General features: G+C 36.5%; 1 protein-coding gene across 1 annotated transcript in view; it reads right to left on the bottom strand.

Moving 5' to 3' along the window:
• Positions 1–19,820, bottom strand: part of LOC128235813 (multiple epidermal growth factor-like domains protein 11) — a 156,077-nt gene that overhangs the window by 10,071 nt on the left and 126,186 nt on the right. The window contains exon 8 of the mRNA XM_052950606.1: positions 17,649–17,822. Within this exon, the coding sequence (XP_052806566.1) occupies positions 17,649–17,822 (174 nt within the window). The remainder of the gene's footprint in view (positions 1–17,648; positions 17,823–19,820) is intronic.

The raw sequence follows: 19,820 nt of genomic DNA, 5'->3' as shown, positions 1-19,820 counted from the left end.
TATAAGAAGTTTTAAAAAATAAAAAAATCGGAGAAAAATCTGTTTTATTTTTATTTATTTCTCCTTTGGGACATTTTATGCATTTTAAATTTTATTTTTATTTCCTCCTCCTTACCCAACTTTTTGAAAAATCTCCCGTAAATCTAAAGATAAAAAAACTCTGGCCTTATACCGGTACTGTATTTTACTGTGTATAGGTTGCACATTATTACCCAAGAAAGTTGAAACAAAATAATTCTGTGTCCAATTTTTAGTATTAGGTTTTGATTTTTTTCAGCCCATTTCAGACTAAAATTGTCTAAGCAGTGACAAAGGGATAAGTACCATAAATGACTGATAATAAGACGCAGGCAAAAAAAAAATCAGTGAAAAACTCAAGGAAAAAACAGTTAATCTTTAAATATGGTTTATATATAAAGAACGCAATGAAAAAATATTAAAATCGTCTGCCACCATTGGCCACCATATTTGGATGCAAAGACAAAAAAAAAAAAAAATGTGATAATGGCGATGGTAATTGTAAACCATGCAATATTAAATACAAAGCAAAATATGTTTCTTTGTTTTATGTAATAAAACGTAACAAATTGTTTAAGATGAAATACATTCAAAATCAAGCTCATTATAAGTTCATAGCACTGAAAAATACCTCTTATGACAATTTTTGAGTGTTTTTTCTGACAGTGAATCATAAATGATTACCCGACAAGAATGTAGAAATTTTGTTAAGCAAAAACCTTTTATTGTATGTTTTTGTTCTCAACACATCCATAAAAGTATAAAGAACGTGGCAAAGTGCGAAAAAAAACAAGACTTTTATTGCATCAGTTTGTAGTATTGGTTAAACTGCTTAAAAGCAGTGCGGAATTTTCACACCATAATGACAATCAAAGCACTGAAAGTGCTGAGGGACGGTGCCTCTGGTGTATGTGCAGAAAAATATACAGGGAGAGCTGCCTGGTTTCAAAATCGTGTCGTTGTTATCAACTATTGACAGTTTGGTTATTTCAAGAGCCAACTTCCGTCATGCATGACTATATTTTATGAATGCATGTTAAGCAAGCGATCACTTCGTACGAAGTTGCATACGAAGATTTCTGCGACCGTTTTATTAACGCTTTCGTACGGGGCAGGATCGGATGAAAATGTAAACAAACCGTAGATGTGAGTATACTAAAAAATTTGCAAAAAGTGATTTGATCTGCTTCGCTTTTCGAATAATCAAAATAGACATTTACTATTTATTTTTATAAATATAGTGGGTGGTAACGTTTTGTCAACTACGGTTGCTACGGCATGGTTTGACCCGTTTAAACAGCTGTTTTCTGTGTCGCATTGCAATGTTTTCAGGTTATGACACATTTCGATACCAATTATATTCATTTCTTATCGCTTGTATTGTGTATAATAATTGTTATGGCGTTAACATGTTAAATAATCAAATCCCAAAAGGTAAATGTACTATTACGTTTGTTAATTCTTTGTTCTATTCGATTGAAAACCCCGGAAGTACAAATTTAAGAAAGAGTTTAGTTAGCGAATATTATTTGAACTGTTTCCTTAAGGTATAAGGTATGTAAGTTTACACACTCAAATGTTTTAATATACAATTCTATATACTAACCAGTATACAAATGACATTTGTCATTACAAATAGGTAGACCTATTGTCAATTACAGTATCCTCTTTGTTTGTTATTGATATGATTTATTAAGTTTTTCATTGCAGGCAATCTTTTGAAAGAAAAGCTCAGTCATCTGAGATGCAGTGTGCAGCACTGAAAAGCATTGGGTATGACTGTATATCTCAGCGTATGATTAAACAAACTATTGCAAAAACTATGCAAACAGTAATCGGGGAGTAGGTTTATTATTATATTTTTTAGTGTTATTAGACCCAGTCTTTCAAAAACAGATGCAATTGCCATTATAACATAGTATGAAATAAGAAAATACTTGCTACTGCTTCTTGCAAACTACCAATTTTTTACCAATATATGTAATCTTAAGGCAGGCATTTCATTTGAATTTGAGAAATGGCTTTTACAAAACAAATTTGTACTGTAGTGTTGTTGTTTTTTATCTCTGAGGATAAATGTGTAATTTTACAAGAAATATTATCAAGAATTGTATTTGAAAAAAATGTTAGACCATTTCTTTTTTTATTTTACTAACAACTTTCACGTTTTATGGATAATAGTAAAGATTATGTATCTTCTATTTTACAGGTGCCCATCATAGTGTTTCTCTTTGCCTGCAATCAGGATACATCAACTGACCATTGAACTGTGTTTTCCAACTTGGGATTCAAACACATGCCCTCTTGGGTAGGAGAAAGTCAGACAAACACCTGTGGCTATATCACTATACTTCTTCAAGTCTTGCTCTATGAGTGATCATGATGTGAAATAAAACAAAATGCAGTCATCTTTTTGTGATATTAAATAAGTTAGGCCACTACTTTTATATAAATTGGTTTACAAAACTGGCGGGTCTAATTTTCCGAAAAGTACAAAAAAAAAAAAAAATGAATTTCACTTCTTTTTTTTTCAAATTATTTTCCCGACCGTATTGATTTTGGTGCGAAACGAAAGAAAAACAAACGGTAAGAGTACGAATGCAGTAGATCTTGACTGGTTTGTTGTTCCGTAGCCGTATTCGCCAATTTATAGTGATAGCATGTGAGCCAGTCAACTGTTATGGCAGCGCCGTTGGCAATGGCGGAATTGACGATAGCAGTCATTCTTTGTATGAAATAATTAATTAAAATATGCAGGAGCTGTTAAAATAACAATAGCAACTAGAGATTGCTTTTTTGAAAAAGCGCTTGTCTCCCCTATTGTGTGGTCGTAGCTGAGAAAAAATAAATGATGGACATGAAATTTGTAACTTTGGACTGGAGACAAACCAACAGTGAAGTTTGGTTTATTCGATTATATTAAATAGTGAAGAGAAGAAAGTGTTGTTGATTAATCATGGAAAATGTAAACGAAGTTTGCATTGTAAGAAGTTCCTGGGCGCAAGCGTTATTCAATTATTGATCGGAAACCATTTTTCAGCTCACAGTCATCGTGACCATGACCTTTTACCTACTGATCACAACATCAATAGGGATCATCTACATAACCAACTTGCATACCAAGTATTAAGTTCTTGGGTGCAAGTGTTCTTTAGTTACTGAGCGGTAACCATTTCTTCAACTCAAGGTCATGGCAACCTTGACCTTTGACCTACTGATCTCAAAATCAATAGGGGTCATCTACTAGTCATGACCGACTAGCGTACCTAGAATGAAGTTCCTGGGTACAAGCGTTCTTAAGTTATTGAGCAGAAACCATTTTTAAGCTTAAGGTCACCGCCAACGTATCATTTTTTACCTGAAGGTAACCTTGACCTTTGACCTTTTGATCTGAAAATCAATAGGGGTCATCTTCTAGTCATGAACAACTAGCTTACCAAGTATGAAGTTCCTGAAACCAAAGGATCTTTAGTTATTGAGCAGAAACTTTTTCTTCACTTCAAGGTCATGGCAACCTTGACCTTTGACCTAGTGATCTCAAAATCAATATGGGTCATCTTCTAGTCATGACCAACTAGCATACCAAGTATGAAATTCCTGGTTGCAAGCGTTCTCTAGTTATTGAGCGGAAACAGTTTCTTCACCTCAAGGTCACGGTGACCTTGACCATTGACCTACTGATCTCAAAATCAATAGGAGTCATCTACTAGTCATGAACAACTATGAAGTTCCTGGGTACAAGCTTTCTTTAGTTATTGAGCAGAAACCATTTTTAAGCTTAAGGTCACTGCCAACATAACATTTTTTACCTGAAGGTAACCTTGACCTTTGACCTTTTGATCTCAAAATCAATAGGAGTCATCTAATAGTCATGAACAACTAGCATACCAAGTATGAAGTTCCTGGACCCAAAGGATCTTTAGTTATTGAGTGGAAACCGTTTCTTCACCTCAAGGTCACGTTGACCCTGATCTTTGACCTAGTGACCCCAAATTCAATAGGGGTCATCTACTAGTCATGACCAACTAGCATACCAAGTATGAAGTTCCTGGGTCTAAGAGTTCTATAGTTATTGGGCGGAAACGAAGTGTGACGTACTGACTGACTGACTGACAGACTGATGGACTGACTGACGGACAGGGCAAAAACAATATGTCTCCCCATGAATGGGGGAGACATAAAGATATTACACGCAAATGATTTTTACATGGAAGGTCACCACGACCTTGACTATTGACCTTGTTACCCCCAAAACAATTGGGATCATCTAGACATCATGACCAACCTCACTTCAAAGTTTGGTGAACCTAGATCAAAGCATTCTCCTGATATTGCACGGAAATATTTTTTTACATTAGAGGTCACAGCGACGTTAGTTTGGTGAACCTAGATCAAAGCATTCTCCTGATATTGCACGGAAATATTTTTTTACATTAGAGGTCACAGCGACGTTGACCTTTGACCTTGTGACCCCCCAAAATATAGGAGTTTTCTAAACCTCATGATCAACCTCCCTACCAAGTTTGGTGAACCTAGGTCAAACCATTCTCAAGATATTGAGCGGAAATGTTTTTTACATTGGGGGTCGCCGCGACCTTGACCTTTGACCTAGTGACCCCAAAAACAATAGGGATCTTCTACACCTCATGACCAACCTCCCTACCAAGTTTGGTGAACCTAGGTCAAACCGTTCTCAAGATTTTGAGCAGAAATGTTTTTTATATTGGGGGTCGCCGCGACCTTGACCTTTCACCTAGTGACCCCAAAAACAATAGGGATCCTCTACACCTCACGACCAACCTCCCTACCAAGTTTGGTGATCCTAGGTCATGCGGTTTTCCAGTTATCGATCGGAAACGAAGTGTGACGTACGGACGGACTGACGGACTGACGGACTACCGGACTGACGGACAGGGCAAAAACAATATGTCTCCCCCAGAGAGGGGGAGACATAATAAACATTGGCAAATTTAACAGCTGACACAAACAATAACTGTCACTCGATTGTTGGTTTTCCCTGCCAATTTAGGTCATGAAAATATTGTTGTTTATAGATAAAAAAATTAAAGTGTCAGGGGCTGCCATCGAATAAGTAGACACAAATATCTGTAAATTATGTGTGAGAAAAACATTTTATAACATTTTATGGTTAAATATCAAATAACAGTGCACTAAGTGTGAATGGTGAAATCGAAAGTAAAATTTCTAAGTTGACACCGGTGACCTAGTTTCACAAGTTCAGTCGGTGGTGTTTATGGATTTTAAATCACAAAATGGTTTGGAAGTACTTGTCATTGAGTCAATGTAAAGCTTGTGTTTATTTTAGATTACATGTTTATTCATGTTTGGGTTAATAGTAGAGTAAAAACAATGAAAGAGTTGAACACATGTGTCAATGACATTAACTAATGCCAGGAGTTGTGTGCAAAACATTTAGATAAAACAACACGGAAAACTATTTTGAATAAGTCCATTTCAATTTGTAATGAACTTGATATTTCAATATAAATGAAATTTGTTGTTGTAACCAAGGAATACTCTTTAAAATGAAAAATAAACAAGCATGAAGTATAGATGCCCTGTGAACTCGTGTATACACAAAATGGCGGAGTTGGGAGAAGATGAAAATATCCGATACATAATTATGGATTTCTCTGTTACTATCATTGGTACATAAAGTTAAGTCACATGCTAGATTTATTATTCTGCTATGTGATTTTTATGTACTGATGTGGTAACTTGCTGCAAGATTTGAATTTGAAATGGATTTGGTGAACATCTCATGGTAAATATCCCGGTCCGAAAATATCCGGACTTAGCATGGATCGGGTTACACACAACTAGGACCCCTCATGGTAAAGGTTATATATACTCAAATCTAGGTCTAGTTTGGTTTTTAGTTTTTCAGGAATTGTTTTCACAATATTAACGCTCAAATGTCTTATTAAATGTTACCTCCTTATTTACAAAATTGGTAATTATTTCACTTTATTGACATTTTCCAATATTAAAATAACTGAAACAATGTTTAGAAAATGTAATGTATTGTTTTAATACAGTGCAATTTTTGTGTATTTTTTTTCAATTTAATATTGGTAAGTTTTTAAGTGTTCTGCATTCACTTTTGCTTTAGCGTACCCTTAAAGCTAAACAAATGTCTTGCTGAGTGATATTCAATGTATCTTTGATTAAAAGTGAAGTTTATACATGTAAACATGTTTTGTAGTCAATATAATTGATGTTTTATATGCCCAGTATGGAAGATTTAAACTGTGTGTTTAATAAGAACTTTGAAACTTTGAGTGTATTAAAACATGCATTAATAGCAGTTTAAGAATTTAAAATGACATGTAAATGATATAAATATTCACTATTTTTATGTTGTTTTCTGATTTTCACCCTTCAAGAGTATGTTTTGTGACTTTTTTCCTTTTTTTTTTTTTTTTTTTTGACCACCCAGTGGACATTTTTTCCAAAAATTCTTGTAAACCAAAAAATAAAAAAGGAGTGGCCTTATGAACAAATAAAATATTTCAAACATTTTATTAATTCGTTATTTTGAAAAACAGTATGAATAAACATACATGTATACCAATAGACAAACAAATAATTGGCAAAGAATGGGCACAAAAATATGAGAATATTAAAGTTGGAGATTTATTGTTAATATTGATTTTAATGTGACAGAAAATGCTCCAATTTGCCAAAAAGCATTGAATATCAAATGACAATGCTTGGATTAACAAAATTCTGCTCAAATGAGTATAGATCTGTGAGTTGCTGTTTGGTATTTGTTCATAAAAGTCATGATATATAAATCAAAGTTTAAAAAAATGTTGCAAACATAAAACAGTGGTGGATCTGATGTTATGTTGAAATGATATACTTGTATAAGCTATTTAAACTGTATATGAGCAGATTCTTATGGAAATATGAGCTTTAAGTATTACATTATTCCAAAATGGTGACCTAGAAGGTTTAGTTCCTTGTATTGGTCAATGTTATATTGTTCACTTAACAGCTTGAGGTAAATGCAAGATATAATACAGTTAAGTTCAGAAACTGCTCAACAGTTATAATAATAAACCCTTCCCCTCAATATGGTGTACATTTGTGGGAAGTTATATCAAATCCTTCAAAAGGTTAAAGAGACATGCAGCAGACACAATTTTGTTACAGACGGACAGACAGACAACTGGAGCTAAAAGAATTAGTCTATTTCAGGAGGAGACATACTTAGCCAAATGGTTCTTGAGAAAAAGTCATTAAAAATAATTTATAAAAAGTACAATAAACAGGCAGTCATAAAAGTTAACATGAACACTAACTTAGGCTTAGATGAGCTGGATGAAAAATGTCTTAAACAAAATAATTGAGAAGTTGCCCAAAATGTTACAGCTACATGTAAGAAATGAGCCAAGTATCAACAAGAGATGTTTGTCAAACATTATGCCCCCACCTGAGCGCCATGTTGTCAGGATTATATGAACAATTGAATGAAATAAGCATGGACCGAAATGACAGCTGATTAGTCATTGACATTGGATGCTGTTGAGGCAGTTTTAAGATTGACCATTCAAAGTGTGAAGATAGAGTGTGTTATGACCATGACCTTTGACTCTATGACCTCATAATCCATATGAGTCATCAGCTGGTCTACAAAAATCTAAATGTCAAGTTTGAGGGACATGGATTCAGGCATTGACATGTTATCACACAGACAAGCTTTTTTCAATCAATGTCACTGTGACCTTGACGTTTGACCCGTTGACCCCTAAAATGAAAGGGACTCATCTACAGGCCAGACACAACTCCAAGTCAGGTTTGAGGGCCATGGGTACAGGCATTGTCAAGTTATCACTCGAAACATTTTCGCATTCAAGGTCACTGTGAACTTGACCTTTGACCCAATGACTCCTAAAATCAACAAGAGATGTTTGTCAAACATTAAGCCCCCCCCTGAGCGCCATGTTGTCAGGATTATATGGACAATTGAATGAAATATGCATGGACCGAAATAACAGCTGATTTGTTGCTGTTTTAAGATTATGACCATTAAAGTGTGAGGATAAAGTGTGTTATGACCGTCATGACCTTTGACTCTATGAACTCAAACTCCAGAGTCATCAGCTGGTCACCAGAAACCTAAATATCAAGTTTGAGGGCCATGGGTGCAGGCATTGTCAAGTTATCACAAGACAAGTTTTTTTCGTTCAAGGTCACTGTGACCTTGACCCGATGACCCCTTAAATCATAAGGGGTCATCTACAAGTCAGATGCAACTCCAAGTCAAGTTTGAAGGCCATGGGTTCAGGCATTGTTGAGTTATCACTCGGACAACCTTTTACCATTCAAGATCACTGTGACCTTGACCTTTGGCTCTATGAAACCTAAAATCAATAAGGGTGATCTACTGGTCAGGCTTAACATCCATGTCAAGTTTAATGATCATAGGTTCAGGCATTGTTGAGATATCAGTGGGGGAAGATTTGTTAACTTTTTTGTGATAAAGGTTACTGTGACATTGACCTTGGCCTGATGACCCCCAAAGTCGATAAGGGTCATCTACTGGGCAGGCCCAACCTTCATGTCGAGTTTGATGACCATAGGTCCAAGAATTGTCGAGTTTGCTTTCAAGGTCACTGTGACCTTGACCTTTGACCCCTAAAATCAAAAGGGGTCATCTACTGGTCAGGCCCAACCTCCATGTCAAGTTTGATGACCATAGGTCCAATAATTGTCGAGTTTGCTTTCAAGGTCACTGTGACCTTGACCTTTGACCCCTAAAATCAATAGGGGTCATCTACTGGTCAGGCCCAACCTCCATGTCAAGTTTGAGGGCCATGGGTGCAGGCATTGTTGAGTTATCACTTGGACAACCTTTTATCATTCAAGGTCACTGTGACCTTGACCTTTGGCCCAATACCCCCTAAAATTAATAGGGACAATCTCCTGGCCAGGCTCAACCTTCATATCAAGTTTGAGGGCCATGGGTGCAGCCATTGTCAAGTTATCACTCGGATAACCTTTTACCATTCCAGGTCACTGTGACCTTGACCTTTGGCCCAATGACCCCTTAAATCAATAGGGACCATCTTCTGGCCAGACCAAACCTCCAAGTCAAGTTTGAGGGCCATGGGTGCAGGCATTGTCAAGTTATCACTCGGACAACCTTTTATCATTCCAGGTCACTGTGACCTTGACCTTTGGCCAGATGACCCCCAAAAACCATAGGGGTCATCTCCTGGTCAGGCCAATTCTCTAAGTCAAGTTTGAGGGCCATGGGTGCAGGCATTGTTGAGTTATCAATCGGACAACCTTTTACCATTCAAGGTCACTGTGACCTTGACCTTTGGCCCAATGACCCCCAAAAACAATAGGGGTCATCTACTGGTCAGGCCCAACCTCCAAGTCAAGTTTGAGGGCCATGGGTGCAGGCATTGTTGAGTTATGACTCGAACAACCTTTTACCATTCAAGGTCACTGTTACCTTGACCTTTGACCCATTGAGCCCAAAAAACAATAGGGGTCAGTTACTGGTCAGGCCCAACCTCCAAGTCAAGATTGAGGGCCATGGCTGCAGGCATTTTCACGTTATCACTCGGACAAGCTTTTACCATTCAAGGTCACTGTGACCTTGACCTTTGGCCTGATGACCCCCAAAAACAATAGGGGTCATCTACTGGTCAGGCCCAACCTCCATGTCAAGTTTGAGGGCCATGGGTGCAGGCATTGTTGAGTTATCACTCGGACAAGCTTTAAAATTATTTTACCATTAAAGGTCACTGTGACCTTGACCTTTGATCTGATGACCCCCAAAATCAATAGGGGTCATCTACTGGTCAGGCCCAACCTTCATGTGAAGTTTGATGACCATACGTCCAGAAATTGTTCAGTTATCACTCGGACAAGCTTTGGTCTACCGACGGACCGACCGACATGCCTGTGCAAAGCAATATACCCCTCTTCTTCGAAGGGGGGCATAATAAGCATCATCTCCTTGTCAGGACCAACTTCCATGTCAAGTTTGATGATCATTGGTTCAGGCATTGATGAGATATCCCTGAGAGAGGATTTGTTATCTTTTTTGCATTAAAGGTTATTGTGACCTTGACATTTGCTTGATGACCCTCAAAGTCATTCAGACTGAATGGCATGATTGTTCCAGGAATTGTCGAGTTTGCTTTCAAGATCACTTTGACCTTGACCTTTGACCCCTAAAATCAATAGGGGTCATCTACTGGTAAGGCCCAACCTCCGAGTCAAGTTTGAGGGCCATGGGGGCAGGCATTGTTGATTTATCACTTGGACAACCTTTTACCATTCAAGGTCACTGTAACCTTGATCTTTGGCTCAATGATCCCCAAAACCAATAGGGGTCATCCACTGGTGAGGCCCAACTTTCATATCAAGTTTAATGACGAAAGGTCTAGGCATTGTTGAGTTATCACTCTGACAAGCTTTAAAATTAATTTACCATTCAAGGTCACTGTGACCTTGACCTTTGACCCGATGAGCCCTAAAATCATCTACTGGTCAGGTCCAACCTTCATGTCAAGTTTGATGACCATAGGTCCAGGAATTGTTGAGTTATCACTCGGACAAGCTTTGGTCTACAGCCGGTAGACGGTACCGACCGACCGACTGACATGTGCAAAGCAATATACCCTCTTCTTAGAAGGGGCGCATAATAAAAATGTCTTATTATGCATGCACAGCAGTAATTACATTGACAGAGACATTTTTCCTTTGAAGTATTTATAAATTGAGTCAGTAGCTGATTCCTTGGATGACATAACAGTGTAGTATGTTGGTTATAATATTTGTTTCCTTTTTAAAAGATATGCCAGCATGTATAAAGATGGTCTCTTCTTCCTGTATAGAGTCAACATCAAAGTCCACAGTAAATAGATTCATGTGAGTTGCACGAAGACAGAATTTTTAAGTTTAAACAATTTGCAATGTTGAATTGATGTAAATAGTTGCTCAGATCACAGCAAGGGTAAACTGAATCAGAATGAATCCATTGAAGGTGTTGAAGCAGTTTCTGTTTGAAGGCTGTTCAACCCAAGCACAATCCTTTGATATGAGATGGTGGCATAAACTGTTTTGTGAATTCTGTCCTTGAAAAGTCTTTGGTAGTCTCAAGTATCACCTTGAAGAACAGTTAAGATGAATTTTGTAGAGATTGGAAAGTCAATTGCTCTTTCGGTAACTTTCATTCTAGGTTCTGAAGTATTTGTGACATGGCGCTGAGTCTCTGAAACGAAAAACAAAAATTATTTAAGAGCAAAAAAAAAAATGAGTACATATACAAAATATTTTAAATTTACACCTTTTAACAGTCACAGAATATTTCACAGCGCCACTTGTAAAATATGTATAATAAAGCATCTGTTGTTTTCTCAGTTAAATAAAGGGCACAACTCAAAATCACTTAAAGCAGGTTTTATAGACCTAATAATTATGACCTATACATCATATACAAATATAATACAATAACATTAGTGTATTGTCTATGACATGACAGACGGCTATAATAATACCTTGAATTTGGTTCTTTAACAACAGACTTATCTGCTAGAAATCATTAAAAACCCTTTTTATTTCATTTGTTTTCTTTAAGGCTGCACTCTTACAGATTAACAGTTCTAATAATATTTTATCTTTTGTCCAGAAATGAGCAAATTTTGTGTAAACATCTGAAAACAAGCGATACAAGAATGCTGACAAAAGATTTTATCGCAGTTTTTCATATTTCTGTCGCAAATTAATGTTTTTGAAAAATGCATAAAACATCAATTTTTGAAAATAAATATGAAAACTTGTAATGTGATTTTTTCAGCAGTCTTATATCACTTGTTGCTACGCATTTTCACATGCAATGTTACATATATACAGTATCCAGTGATGTGGATCATTCCATATATATGCTGCACATCTTTAATAATAATAAGCTTAAAAGTTTGTATTAAATTGAGATTTGGTAAAAAAAAAATGCTACAAACTGACTGTAAATACATACATAATGCACGATTTCCACTTGATTCACTCTTGCGGTGTATTTACTTTTATCTTGCTTATAAATAACACAAGTAAACCGGAAATACAGAAATTTAGTTACCCATCCAGAAACCTGCAGTTCTGTGTAACAATCAGTCCCGCCTAGTTACCAGCATCTTGGATCCATGTCAAGATCTGAAATAAAAAAGTGAATAATCAATTTATTTATAAACAGGCTGTTTTCTTTCTGAAGCTTAAAATATGGTTGACATTTTTCTTTAAATGCAAGGTGGTTTCTGTTTTAATAAAGCCATTGCTTGAGCTCAAGTAGTCATCAGTCGTGGGGTTCCAGTACTAACCCACAAAGGTCAGATTGTTTGCAAATTAAGTTATCAGGAACAGTTTGTCGAGCTGGTTGAACAATTCAACTGCAAGCTTTAAGTTATTTTAAGTTCTGAGGGCCTGTGAGCCAAGTTGATAGAGCACAAACTTGCAAACAGGGAGTCCCCAGTCCAAGTCCCTTTACTAGCTGCAATGTTTTCAGAATCGCAAGAAAAATGAAAAAAAAATGTAGTTTGGGACAAACAAGTCCCCCAACTGTGCTCTGGATATTTTAAAAAAATACTTTTTGACCCATCCCACCCTCCGCATCCCCACCCCCAGGCAACTTTAAAATTTATAAGCTTCAATGTTGACTTAGAATTTCTGAACACTATTAGAGACATGATAATCTTGTAAATATAAGTCAAAGCAAGTTATTGAAAAATGATAAAAACTTTGACAGATGAAATGACAGATCAGTGTAAACACTGTCATAAAATCAGTCTGTTTTTAGCTTGCTGTTTTACTTAAAACACTGTAAAATTCAAATACCATGAGTCTAATGGTTGGATAGTATTTCAGTCTATATTCCAGTGTTCTTATCACAACAAAACTCTTGAAATGCATCGAAATAAGAGCATTTTGTTTTTCTAAACATTTTGACAGTTGGCGCTAGGTTGCGTCCCCTGAAAATTTAGTCGAAACGGCGTCTTAACGATTTGTTAATTTACTCACCGGGTTGCAGATTCCACAGAGTCGTCTTCTGTCTTGAAATTGGCAGTTGGTTTTGTTAAAATACGCCATAATAAATGAAAGATCGCCAATATAGAATATTTCTGTTGTTGTGGCGGCCATTTTTTAGTCTACGAAGTTCGTACGCCACCCTAAGAGCTTTCGTAGAAATTTTCGTAGATCTACGAAGAAACAGGTGCTTGTTCATACGAAATTCTTAATAAAACGGCTAAACAGCCTGAGATACATCGTACAAAGTTCGTAAGCAAAACAGACTTCGTACGAAGTTTAATTAAACTGGCCCTTATTCTAGTAAAGCTTGGAGTCCGGATTTATTCTAGCAAGTAATTTGGTTGGTGCCAAAAAAAAGGAAAAAGTCCAATGTCATTAAATGTAACGGTCAGCTCGCGCAGGAAAAAATCAAGATAAAATAAATCATGCATTCTTAAGTACCGTAAATGACTGGTTATAAGACGATAGGGGGTATTAGACGCAGGAAAAAAAATATGTGCTAAATCGGGGAAAAAAACTTTTAATTTATGTTTTGGGTTAAAAGACGCATAGAAAAAATGTTAAATTGTCTGGCATTTTCGGCCACCATGTTTGTTGACAGTGACAAAAAAAATTTTTTTCGTGAAAATGGCGATGGTTATCTTTAAAACCATACAATGATAACACAAAGCAAATTAGGTTTCATTTTTATTCGTTTCATGTGATATAAAACATAACAGATTATTTAAAATAAATACATTCAACCAGCACATAAACAAATTGCACAAAGAAACACACAAATTGTCATTCACAAATCCTTAAATCGCTTTCCTCAAAGCCCTCAAATTCCTCGTCATCGTCGTCACTCTCGAAGAAACGCTCCATTTCATCCTCCGTCATGTCTTTGGTCGTCTTGTCCGTGTAGTAACCGCATCCATCATCATCTTCTTCTTCGTCTGCCTCATCTGTCTATTTGTGCGCTGGGTTTTTGACAAACTCCTCCCATATGGTGTCATCTTTGGTCCCGTCCATAGCGTTTGATATGGAGCACTTCTTGAACGCATAAACAATGATCTTCGGATCTAGCTCTTTCCATGCGTCTACGATCCAAGCGCAGATTTGATCAAGTTCTGGCTTCCTTCTTCGCCCAGTCTTTGTGTAGGAGTGCGTTTCACCGGCCATCCAATTATTCCATTTATTTCTTATGGTGTACTGGCGACCCGCTGCACGATTGCCGTGCTCTTCAGCATAGCTGATAACAGCTAGCTTTTCCCGTGCTGTGTACGATGTACGCACTTTCCCCATGATGGCACTAAAAAGTACCTAGTGTGACAATTTGTTGTTGGATGGCACTAAAAAGTACCTTTTATGACAATTTGTAAGATTCTTTCTGACAGTATATCGTAAACAAAATACGTCAAGAATGATAAGTTAAGTTTTGCAAAGACCTTATATTGTACGAGTTTGTTCTCAAAATGTCAACACCTACAGAAAAGAATAAAGAACGTGACAAAGTGCGAAAAAAACAAGACCATTATCGCAACAGTTTGTAGTATTGGTATGTTAACAGGTTAAAGGCAGTCGAGTTTTTCACACCTTATCGTACAACTGACAAAAAATATTTTGACAGTGCCCAACTTTGCTTTCTTATATGCAAGTTTAATTATTGTTCAATTCAATTTATTATTCAAAATTAAATTGAATAACTTTAATCGAAAAACATTTAATCCAAAAATATTTTTGTTAAAATTATAAACGTCTTACGATATACCATATACCGATCTGTAACTTGCCGTTTTAACCCGTATATAATCGATCAATATGACGTGAGTAACTTCCCTTTCTACATAAATGTAAACAAACTCTCAGCTTAAAAATCAACCTCAGAAAAAAACTTTGAAAAATTGTTACGGGGTATTATACGCAGGCATTTTTTTGCATCGAAATCTGAGGAAAAAAAGGGCGTCTAATACCCAGTCATTTACGGTAATGTATTTTAAACATATCCTTTGTGCTTTAGAATTTAAGGTTTATTGCATAATTATAAATGTTCTTGTAAGCTATTGAATATTACTGGTGTTTTAAGCATTGAAAAACCGCACTCTTTCTTCGACCGAGACAGGCAGTAAATCGGTTTGTAACTTTTCAGCCGATTGCCCCTACTATGAACGCTGCCCTGAGCGGGCACCGTCCAAAAAATGTTTCGACAGTTCACAGCTATGCTTCTTTATATGCATGTTTAATTATTGTTTTATACAAAATAATATTGAATTTTTTTATTCTTACAAGAATGAAAAATCAAAATAAATGTTTCACAATATATGTCATCCCGATCTTCTACAGCCCTGTTAACCCGTATAAACTCAATCGAGATGATGTGAGTGACATCCCTTTCTACATAAATCTAAACAAACTAGTTTCTTCACCAAAAAAATGTCAAAAGCTTGTAACTGTTTTTAAGACACAGAAATTTTTACATCAAAATCAGAGGGAAAAAGTTTGTCTTATAACCAGTCATTTATGGAAGTATAATAGTTTTGAGCGACACAAGTACAGAAATGCTCATTTTTGCTCATTCAAGGGACTTAACTCTGGTTTTACCGAGCCCAGTAGGAAACCAAACCCCAGGAGCACAACTAAATCACCCCATTAACATTGCTCTAAGGTTACATGACTCTAGTTAATACAGTTTTGGAGTTTTGAGTTACCCAAGTCCAGAAATACCATTTTTTGCTAATTCACAGGCTGTAACTCTGGTTTTACTAATAGCAGCAGGATACAGAACCCCAGTTGCACAACATCATCACCCCATTAACATTCCCCTAAGGTTTCATAACATTAGATAATATTGTTTTGAGCGACATAAGTTCGCATTATTCTTACAGATGGAATCATGGACAGAATCACAGATGACTAGATCAAAAACAATATGACATAATAATAGAAAACTTTCGAATTGAACTGAAATTCAGCAAAGTTTACCATCAGTGCTCAGTAGTGCTAAAAGTGAAATTCCAATGAAAGAACATTTCCAGTTTGGAGTTCTGAGTCTCAGCTCAGACTTGAGACTGTTTGTAATCATGCCCCACCGAGTCTCACCTCAGACTGAGACTGTTTGTAATCATGCCCCACCTCAGACTTGAGACGGTTTGTAATCATGCCCCACCGAGTCTCAGCTCAGACATGAGATTGTTTTTAATCATGCCCCACCGAGTCTCAGCTCAGACTTGAGACTGTTTGTAATCATGCCCCACCGAGTCTCAGCTCAGACACGAGACTGTTTGTAATCATGCCCCACCGAGTCTCAGCTCAGACTTGAGACTGTAATCATGGCCCCCCCGAGTCTCAGCTCAGACTTGAGACTGTTAGTAATCATGGCCCCCGAGTCTCAGCTCTTACTTGAGACTGTTTGTAATCATGGCCCCCTGAGTCTCAGCTCAGACTTGAGACTGTTAGTAATCATGGCCCCCGAGTCTCAGCTCTTACTTGAGACTGTTTGTAATCATGGCCCTTGAGACTCAGCTCACACTTGAGACTGTTTGTAATCATGGCCCCCTGAGTCTCAGCTCACACTTGAGACTGTTTGTAATCATGGCCCCTGAGTCTCAGCTCACACTTGAGACTGTTTGTAATCATGGCCCCCTGAGTCTCAGCTCTTACTTGAGACTGTTAGTAATCATGGCCCCCTGAGTCTCAGCTCTTACTTGAGACTGTTTGTAATCATGGCCCCTGAGACTCAGCTCACACTTGAGACTGTTTGTAATCATGGCCCCCTGAGTCTCAGCTCAGACTAGAAACTGTGTTATCAGGAGGTTTTCTGACAGAAAAGAAGGAAATAGTAGGAATATTTTTTACAAAAAAGTAGGATAAGTAGGAATATTTCTGGTCAAATATGTAATTATTAATAGCTTTTAACTTACCTAGAGGAGATGTTTTTAATGCAAAATCATACCATTCTATATGCCACATTGAATATTTTAGTGAATGATGCTTGGTCAGTTTCTGTTGCTGAACTGTGTGGGTGAAAGGATGATGCACGTCAAAGTGGAACATGTTGCCACACCTTTCAACAACAGAAACCAGCTAGTTTGACATCTTATGTTCATTTTCTACAAAAAAAGTAGGAATAGTAGTTTTTCAGAAAAAGGTAGGAAAAAGTAGGAAGCTGTTAAAAAAGTAGGAAAAACTAGGAAAAGTAGAAAAAAGTAGGAACGCTGGAAGGCCTGGATAGTACAATTAGTTTTTGACAAAAACTTAAATGTAGTTTTATTCTTGTGCAATAACTCATAATCCTTAAATATGCTTATGGTATATGTATGATGTTTGAAGATGTTGTGTTGTAATTGCTTTCAGCAATATTTTTAACAAGAACAACTGAGCACTTCCAAATGTATAAATGAACTCAGACTAGAAAATTGGCAGACAGTACCGAATGCAAAAATGATGGGAAAGAAGAAAAACAACTCCCCAGTTGAATCGATGATCACTTATGACCAAATACAATCCATTGTCGTCGATTTCAGGCCCAACCAATAATTTTTTCATTAAAATCGATCATCAGAACATCACTAGTTAATACATACGGTCGCAATCGTTTGGTGAGGTATGTAATCCATGGATGCAACAACCGGTTTGACAAGGCCCAGTTACTGCTGTTGATGCCTTTATGTTGCAATAGAATGATGGCGGACAATGTGCACATTCTGTCTGACCTTCTAGTGGTTGAAAAAGTCCAAGTCCACAAGGTATCTCATAGCCTGAAAACCAAGGTCTAAACATAGTCCATGTGTGAACTTGTAAAAGGGACTAGACACCAGATGACAAAATTGCACAAAAAAAGAAAATGGTCATAAACCATAAATTGAAATCGTTGTGCACAACGCATTGAATCTTACTGATGAATCACATCGCTTATGACACATTGTATCTCTTGCAGTTTTTGCATATATTTCTAATTCATAAATTTACAGGGGTTGTCTACTACATGAAACCCAATTGATTTAAAAGAAACATCAGTATATGTATCTGTACTGAACACATGACTATCACATGCTTAATATGCACACTATAAACTGGTAAACCATAATTTATGCCCTAATTTTAAACAGTTAAACTCAGACAGGTGATACAGCAACAAAATATGCTTTTTATCATGTAATTTAAAAATGATGTAATATTGGCCTCACACTAGCTCGTATTGGCAATTCTAGGCTTGATACATGCCCGATAGTCGGACCCATGGGTACTATAGAAAAAGCCCTGTATGAAAAAAACTTTTATATATTGTTTTAATTTTTTGCTTTGCGCTCGTCTCTGAATTGCCTTAAATCTAAAAAAAAGTAGTTTTTTTTTTTTTTTGCTTGCTCACTCCTCCTTTTTATTGGCAAAATATGTAGAACAAATGATCAATGTGTTGTGGACTAATGTTAAAATTAATGTTTTTATGGCTAAAAGCTTTACTAAGTAAATGGTTTAAGAAAATTTAGTAGTGAAATAACAAGAGCCGTCGTAAGACAGCGCGCTTGACTACGCCGCTTTGACTTAGAATACAATAACGATGTAATAATACCAAGTTTGGTCTCTTTATGTCAAACCTAACTAAAATTATTTGATACGTATGAGGTGACTTTGATGCTGCCCTCCCACCAGCCCGCCCAAACAATGACGCAAGTCATTCAAATAACTTGATTTCCCATGAAAATGTGGTTAAGAATATACAAATATGCCTTTAAAAGGAAATAAAAAAAAATTAAAAAAATCAAGGGCCATTACTTGTATTTAGGCTTAAAACGGAGTTATGTTTCTTGTTGTAAGATGGTCATAAATAATTTTGAATTTTATTAAGTGCATTTAATGAACAGTATAGAAGTTAGAACTTGCCCTTAACTTTTACTTGCCTAAAACATTAACCTAAGTCAATCAGGGGCCATAATTTGTATTAAGGATATGGAGTTATGTAACCTCATTGGGTGATGGTTCTGAACAATTGTGTGAAGTATTAAGTCAATTGAATGAAGGGTATAGAAGTTATTAAACAATATCCCAACCTGCCCTAAAACTTTAACCTAAGTTCCATAGTCAATCAGGGGCCATAATTTGTATAAAAGATAATATGGAGTTATCTAACCTCCTTATGTGATGGCTCTGAACATCTGTGTGAAGTATTAATTCAATTGAATGAATGGTATTGGAGTTTTAAGTGAAAATCACAACTTGCCCTAAAACTTTAACCTGCCCTAAAACTTTAACCTAAGTCAATCAGGGGCCATAACTTGTATTTAGGATAATATGGAGTTATGTAACCTCATTGTGGGATGGTCCTGAACAACTGTGTGAAGTATTAAGTCAATTGAACAAAGGATATAGAAGTTATTAATAAATATTCCAACTTGCCCTAAAACTTTAACCTGCCCTAAAACTTTAACCTAAGTCAATCAGGGGCCATAACTTGTATTTAGGATAATATGGAGTTATGTAACCTCATTGTGGGATGGTCCTGAACAACTGTGTGAAGTATTAAGTCAATGGAACAAAGGATATAGAAGTTATTAATAAATATTCCAACATGCACTAAAACTTTAACCCGAGTTCCATAGTCAATCAGGGGCCATAATCTGTGTAAAGAATAATATGGAGTTATCTAACCTCATCATGTGATGGCCCTGAACAACTGTGTGAAGTATTAACTCAATTGAATGTAAGGTATTGGACTTTTAAGTGAAAATCCCAACTTGCCCTAAAACTTTAACCGGATG

This window comes from Mya arenaria, chromosome 5 (genome assembly GCF_026914265.1).
Source record: "Mya arenaria isolate MELC-2E11 chromosome 5, ASM2691426v1".
Classification (NCBI taxonomy): domain Eukaryota; kingdom Metazoa; phylum Mollusca; class Bivalvia; order Myida; family Myidae; genus Mya; species Mya arenaria.
The sequence above is the reverse complement of the archived record's forward strand: the minus strand, read 5'-3'. Positions and strand labels throughout refer to the sequence as shown.